The 7,538-nt window shown below is 33.6% G+C and overlaps 1 protein-coding gene across 1 annotated transcript in view; it reads right to left on the bottom strand.

Moving 5' to 3' along the window:
- Positions 1 to 1,027: 1,027 nt before the first annotated feature.
- The window catches only part of LOC123566046 (carbohydrate sulfotransferase 15-like), a 32,854-nt gene continuing 26,343 nt past the window's right edge, over positions 1,028 to 7,538 (bottom strand). Inside the window, exons 7-8 of the mRNA XM_045359872.2 lie at positions 3,928 to 4,078; positions 1,028 to 1,987 (exon numbers count right to left, since the gene is read on the bottom strand). Of these exons, the coding sequence (XP_045215807.2) occupies positions 1,809 to 1,987; positions 3,928 to 4,078 (330 nt within the window). The 3' untranslated portion in view covers positions 1,028 to 1,808. The remainder of the gene's footprint in view (positions 1,988 to 3,927; positions 4,079 to 7,538) is intronic.

Genomic DNA, 7,538 nt, shown 5'->3' with positions numbered 1-7,538 from the left:
CGATTCAGATTTTCCCCACAATGCAAACATGTTATGGTATCGGGACAAATGTTTTTACGGCATGCATTTATCAAATGATAAACTTGTCATTTTATCAAAAAAATTAGCATTTCTACTTAAGAGTGACCCATTTTACGCTTGTGAAAGCATATACATAGTATCTAGTTATGAAAAATAATGATCTTTTCTTCTGAAGTAGTATAATACAATAGTAAATCGGAATTTTACTTACCTTGTTGACGAAAAATAATCACGTTTTCGGAAAATACCTTATCACTTGGTGGCAATATCCGGTGTGCGCATCCTCATCGTGGGAACTGGTTATTAGATAATTTCACTGAGTTCAATGAAAAATTTATTATTCAAGCCTCTTCTCGAGACAACACATAAAATACGAGAATATAAATAGTTTAGAAAATAAATTAGATCTTGCAATAAATGCCATTGATCAGGACGCAAGTTAGACCACAAACGTTTCAGCGCCGCAAAATAGGAACCCTTACGTATGAATTACTATGTCCTACTTAGGAGATACTATGTCCTACGTAGGAGATACTAAGTCCTACGTAGGAGAAACGAAGTACTACGTAGAATTTACTATATCCTACGTAGGAGATATTAAGTACTACGTAGGGGATACTAAGTACTACATAAGAGATACTCTATCCTACATAGGAAATATTAAGTACTTCGTACGATATACTATGCCCTACGTAGGAGATATTATGTCCTTCGTAGTACTTAATATCTCCTACGTAGGAGATACTATGTCCTACGTAGGAGATACTAAGTCCAGCAAGGAGATACTAAGTCCTACGTAGGTGATACTAACTCCTAGGTAGTGGGTACTATGTCCTACATAGGAGATACAATGTCCTACGTAGGAGATATTAAGTCCTACGTAGGAGATACTATGTCCTACTGTGCTGCATAAAAAACAATGATTATAAGTTCAATTTAAGGATTATGTGGGGCATATATTTTCTAAAAGAGAAGTATTTAATTTACTAGTAGAATTATAACAATGTTTACAAATATAAATTTATTGCAATCCTTATAATATTGGCACTGGAACTTAACTACAAACTTCAAGTAAGCACTATAAATTCTAGATATATATGTAGCTATCAACACACAGTCCGGAAACAAAATCCTGCCGAAATAAAACTAAACATCAGAAAACTGCTATGACGAGTACGTTATTGTATACATACAAGCCATTTTACACAAATCTTGAAATATTATCATCTTCTCCGGATAAAAAGGGTCCACTTCACCAATTTATTTTAAAAATGTCATTTTCATGAAATATGATTGGATGCACTATTGAAATTTACATCAATGAAGTCGTCCTGATATGTATCATTTTTAACACAAAATTTATCTTTGGATTCTTGTGTCACTCTTTTACACCACTTTTTATGACCTGTGTTGTAATGTATAATCCCATCCAATGGTATGAAATTATTTATGTAAAAAACAGTAAAAGATACTTAAAAGTGTTACATTGTGTAGCTACGTTACTAAAACGCGGCTTCCTTAACCTGAACTCACACCAAGTTCATATACACACGTATAGCAAAAGCATGAGGAAAAAACAACTAATAAAAAAGTACTTGGAACGGTCAGTAGCAAAAGCACCACTTGGAGTTGTATTTTTTTTTAACCGGTCTATTGTTCACCTAACTTTACTCTTAACCTATTACTCTTTTGGCGCACAAAAGTTCTTCTATTTATTTAATTCCTTACACACTTTTCATGACGAAATATCCCTCGTTTGTGACTAATTAAAAAGGTTTATGCAAATATCAAAAAATAAATCGATCGCCCAATAGCTTAACCAATTTCTCGTTGTATGGCTGATAAAAATTTGATAGAAGAGTATGTGTCTTTGGTAACATTTTCCCAGATTCTATTTGACGTCTTCTGTTTCCATTTATCTTTCCTTTGCCAGTTATCGAATTCATAATACTTTCCGTGGGTATACCTGCAAGATAATATTTAATAACCCATATCACAAGAAATAGAATAGACAAATGCTTCATGAAAATAAATGTTTATTTCTAAACATTTCATTTCTAAACATTGATGAACTTAAAAAAAATCAAATATCACCGGATAAAATAATGTACATTTATAACAAAATGGCTATAAATGTTTCTTGTTACAACAAGTTAGGTCATATGACACTTTCTATGTATGATTTCTCTAAAACGACTCAAAGTGAAATTAACAGACATCGACAACTTCTGACCTTCTATTACCAAGCTTGATTTTTTATCTACATGAAATAACACTAACATCTTAGCGAAGTGCCGGCAGGCTTTGACTGAGAAGGCATATATCTGATGAATAACACTAACAGAGCTAAGAAATGATGAAAAAAAAGTCGATCGAGTAAGAAACGTTCAATCAAAGCCGCCTAAAATATGAATCTTTAAGATATATGAATAGACGCATATAAAATGTATTTGAACAAAAATACATCAACTTATATAAAGACTAGTACATATATAAGCTCAATGGAAATCAGCTATGGGCATATTTATTTGAAACAGAAACCGTATAACAATGCATTAAATGCAATTATGTTATGAAATTGATGCAAATCTCAGAGGCAAATCGTAACCAGTTTCAGAAGTAAAAAAAAATATTAAAGAACAATTCACACGTACATATTATATATTCAGAAGCTGAATAACAACGCCATCAAGGGCCTGATGAAACTGGCAAAAACATATTGCAGTTCCAGTAGCCTAGATGTCTTTATGTCAGAAAAAAAAGAATTTACACAAATCGAAAGACAACGTGGGTTGGAAGGAACTGGTGAGCCTTTTTATCCACGTTGTCCCGAGTATTGGAATAATGTCTGCCTTACACTAAACAAAAATAACTTACAAATTATGCCTATGAATAATACAAATAAACTTTTTAAGAAATTGTTATTATTATTACTATAACAGATTACATAGCGCCCATTTAATGATAATCTAGTTCAAAGGTTCTTTACATATAGCAAACGCATCCACACAGGGCGCTAAAATTCATCTTCTACTAGTACAGACACAGTGCGATCTGACCAGAGGGACAGAGTAAGATAAAGCCCCCAGAACAGAGCGAAACTTTTGTAGCTATATACTTGTCCGGCTTACTTAACCTAGCTCTTTGCAAATAGACAGTCTGGTTCTTTAACGTGCCCGGTGTATAGCACCGATACAGGCGAAGCCGTCTTTCCTGATGAGACACACAAGATCATCTCAGAAAACTCCAGTGTCTGGACCGGGATTCGAATCCCGGACCTCCGGATTGACAGCCAAGCGTGTTACCACTAACAACAGACTCAACTAATATGATTTTCATCACCACGATAAGCAAAACATTCTTTTCATGATAAAACATCAGTTTAAGTGAGCTTTTGTCTGTTAGAAATAATTCAGTTTAATAAGATAACAGAGACATTCAATGCAGATTTTGGAAAAGAAAAAAGACTTAAAGTTACTGAACATGACACGGTCAGATGAAATGAATATATATATATATAAAATATATATATAGAAGATTTAAATATATATATATATATTTAAATCTTCTCAGAAATTTGTGCGAAATCCTCTGAAAACCGGAATCCTCTGACAACCGAACTTTTGACTTCATCCGGACAGGGTTTGATTTTCAGAGTTTCTACTGTATATACAAACTGATTTTCACCAAATAGAATATACTTCTCAAAGTAAAATATATTTAACAACACTTGAAGACATCCAATTTTCCCCTGAAATCAAACTTATGTAAAATGATGCGATATACCGATTATTTATCCTCATGTTAAGGTTTGCTTAAAAATAAAATAAATGGAAATATATCAAATAGCACAAAATTGTGTTGCTTAAATAATGTAGCATTTGTTTCTGAAGAGAAATTACTTACCGATTTCTAGAAAATTGAAAACATCTTTCAGGGAACTCGATATATTCTCCGAATAATTTTCAGTCTTTAAAATTTTTATCTGATTTCTGGGGAAAACTCTCAAATAATCTTCTATGTAAATGATATATAAGCCAATCGTTAGTCTCACTCCCTGGAATAAAAAACAACAAAAAAGCGACATGAATAATAAAGCAAAACTCAATAATAAATATCTATTTTGAAAACATTGTTTTAAATTAATGAAATTGATTTTCAAACCATGATATTTAATATGTGAATGTTAAGGTATTTTTTTAAAAAAATTGAAGTTTATTTATTTATTCATCTTTAGTTTGATAAAAAAAAAAAAAAAAAAAAAAAAAAAAAAAAAAAAAAAAAAAACATTTGCATGTATATTTGGACGTAAAGTTTTGGTTTACGTCGTTTTCTGCGATATTTCAGTGATGTTACCAGATTTCCTGGATTTAGTACCATGACAAGCCTGTTTTCCGTAAGTAACCGTCACCCTCCCACGGTGAATCAAAGGTGGAGGACAAATGAGATCATAAAACTAAATATCTGTTATCAAGTCGTCCTGAGGAACATACGTCTCGTTCGAGGAGGATTCGTAGTTCTGCGCTATTCATATTGAACTAATCGAGCAGACTTAAAATTAATTCAGTTAAAAGTTAATAATATCACCTTATATTTTTTATGAGTTTCTTTCAATATGAAGGCGAATGTATTTTTCTTTCTATATTTTATTAAATGTGAAAAGTGGACCGTAACACGCAGAAAAGCTATTCCTCATGTCTTCTCATTTTATTTGTAAACTATGTCGGAGGAATTAAATATCGCAATACGTATATGAATCCGACGCAGTCATTAGTTGCTGTAAAAGCCACTGTAGTGTTTTTGATCGTTTTTAAATATTTTTGAATATACTACTTCACCTTCAGGAACTGATTCTGAAAAAAAAAACAAGGACAAAATTCCCACAGAAAAAGTACAAAGAAACATTTAGAGAAACAAATGGTGCCAAATGACTTTACGTCGTGTTAAAACGATCTCGTTTATCGGCAGTTACTCATCGAATGGCTGATAAAACTAAAAATTAGGTAGTTATAGGAGAAAACAAACGCCGTGTTAAACCAACTCTAAAGTTTTCTGGCTACTTTCTATCAAATCTACGCATTGTGAAATTTACCCCTGCCTTATAACTCACTGATAATTCACATTTTTCTGCAGGGCATGAAAACATCAATGCCATCACAAATTAATGCCATGAACCCTAAATTAGCATTCAATTTGATATGTGTAAGGTAATGATTTTCATTCAGATTTGTTTTTTTTACTGTGATTACAATTTACCTTTTTTTTCCAATTCTAGACTTTTATGTAACATAGCTGTAATGTTTAATAGTTTGAGTAGAAAAAAAAACTAGGCTAACAAGTATTTAACGTGTATAATTATCGGACAATTTCAGTTCTTTGTTTTGTACAAGAAGTAGAGGACGGCACTCTAGATCACTATTCCCCTTCTTTGTCTATATTAAGTCGCCATCTTGGATTAGGAGCAGACAAGTCTCGGGATGGGGCTCAATGACGCATAATTGACCTCAGCTTTATATATTGGGAATAATGAAAACATAAGAAACGATACCGATCTGTTCATCTTTTATTTTTTGTAAAAAAAAACAATGAAAATACCATCAAATATATATACTCAATATCCATACGGGTAAGATATACGTCCACCTCTCACTCTCTCATCAAATACAGTCCTATGCTTTTTCGTTGGCGTCATCATTTACAGTCTCGTTCGATCTAATCTCGACACATTTTTTGACCCTCACTCTACTTCCCTCCTTCCTCCTCGACAACTCTCCTCCCTCCTTTCTCGTTCTTCCTCCTCCCTCCTCCTCCCTCCTATCCTTACTACTCAATCTCCTCTCTCCTCCCTCCTCAATCTCCTTTCTCCTCAGTCCTCTCTCCTCCTTCCTCTTCCCCTCCTCACTCCTCTCTCTTCCCTCCTCAACCTCCTTCCTCCTCCCTCTTCCCCCATCCTTCCTCCTCGTTTGCCTCACTCCTCTCTCTCCCTCCTCCGCCCTCCTCTCTCCTCCCTCCTCTCAACCTCCTTCCATCTCCCTCCTCTCTCTTCCCTCCTCCTCCTTCCTCATTCCTCCTTTTTCTCTCCTCCCTCCACCAAAACAGTCTTTCAGTACAGCCGATACAGACTTTCGGCGCTTTTGTAAGACCCATACAGAATTTCGGCCCTTTGATACAACCCAAACAGACTTTCAGTTTCTTAATTATCGAAAGCAATGTTACGAATGCCTGTGCCGATTTGGCTAGTTATTCAAATAATTTATCACAAGATATATAAAATCTTTATCAAGTTCTGTCAATATACGAATTATTTATTGAATGAAAAGCAGTAAAAGTAGGACACGAATTAGGGCATTTCAAGCATTCTCTGTCTAAAGCCTTTATAAGCCAGAATTCATTATTCTAAACCATTCTTTCTGAGCATCAGATCAATATATGCTTGGTTCATTCTGATTCTAAGCGTACTTTACCGTATCATATGTATGTTTATCACGCGGTAACAATTTTAAGTATTTTTTCAAAATTTGATTTGTGTTGTGACACGGATTCTAATGTAAATAAAATCATTATTTATTTATTCAACTTCACAAACTATACTAATAGTTTTGTGACCACTAGGATAAAGAAATGACAAGCTTGAATCACTCTTTAAACGAGTGTTGTCAAATTTCTTAATCGAAACCGGCAGATAGAATCTGACAATAAATGCTCATTTGATTTGCATAACGATCATTTTTTAAGCGTAGTCATACAGCTAACAAGTAAATGAAAGATTACTGTCATCATCAAAGTGCCCTAAACAGTGTGTGCTCCTACAAAAAGAAATATTGCGTAAAGGTTAATTATTTCATTCTCTATAATACTAGTCACTCGCATGATTTCTTTTCTTGATAGTCAATGTTAAATATAGAACTGCTTTATTGCAAGATAAAAGTAAGGGACTAATGACATAAAATAAAAAGATCTTTTAAAATTTGGAAGTACTTGGCGATATGTCACCGCTATATATGTTCTTAAGCGATTTAGATAACAATAAATCTCTAGGAAGGATCATAGAAAAAAACTTGAAAAATATCTCTCATTATTGTCATATTCTCTTACGCTTGCATGTCTTGGTAAAAAAAACAGGTACAAATTTTCCCAAGCGTTAACTACCCGAAGAAAACATGACTTGTAATTAAACGTAGTCAAATTATTACAATTTCAACATGAATTGACGAACTCTAAGGACAACCTTTAATGGACACTGTGATTTTGATACCGTTCGAAACTGTTATATTCGAGTACGTTGACAGACTTTCTCGCGCAGGGAAAAATGATTTCAATCATAGAGACGGATAAAATTCATTGATATAATTTCAAATTTAAATAATCCTTTGAGACGCATGGGCCATCGGAAATTTCGTCTAATCTGGAGAGAAGCGAGATCATAATTAGACACGTTCCAGCATAGTAAATTGTCAAGTATTTCATACAATACGCGTGGGTACAGTCCCGTTTTTTCAACAGCATTTAGACTTGCG

The sequence above is a fragment of the Mercenaria mercenaria genome, chromosome 8, assembly GCF_021730395.1.
Source record: "Mercenaria mercenaria strain notata chromosome 8, MADL_Memer_1, whole genome shotgun sequence".
NCBI classification, from domain to species: domain Eukaryota; kingdom Metazoa; phylum Mollusca; class Bivalvia; order Venerida; family Veneridae; genus Mercenaria; species Mercenaria mercenaria.
The sequence above is the reverse complement of the archived record's forward strand: the minus strand, read 5'-3'. Positions and strand labels throughout refer to the sequence as shown.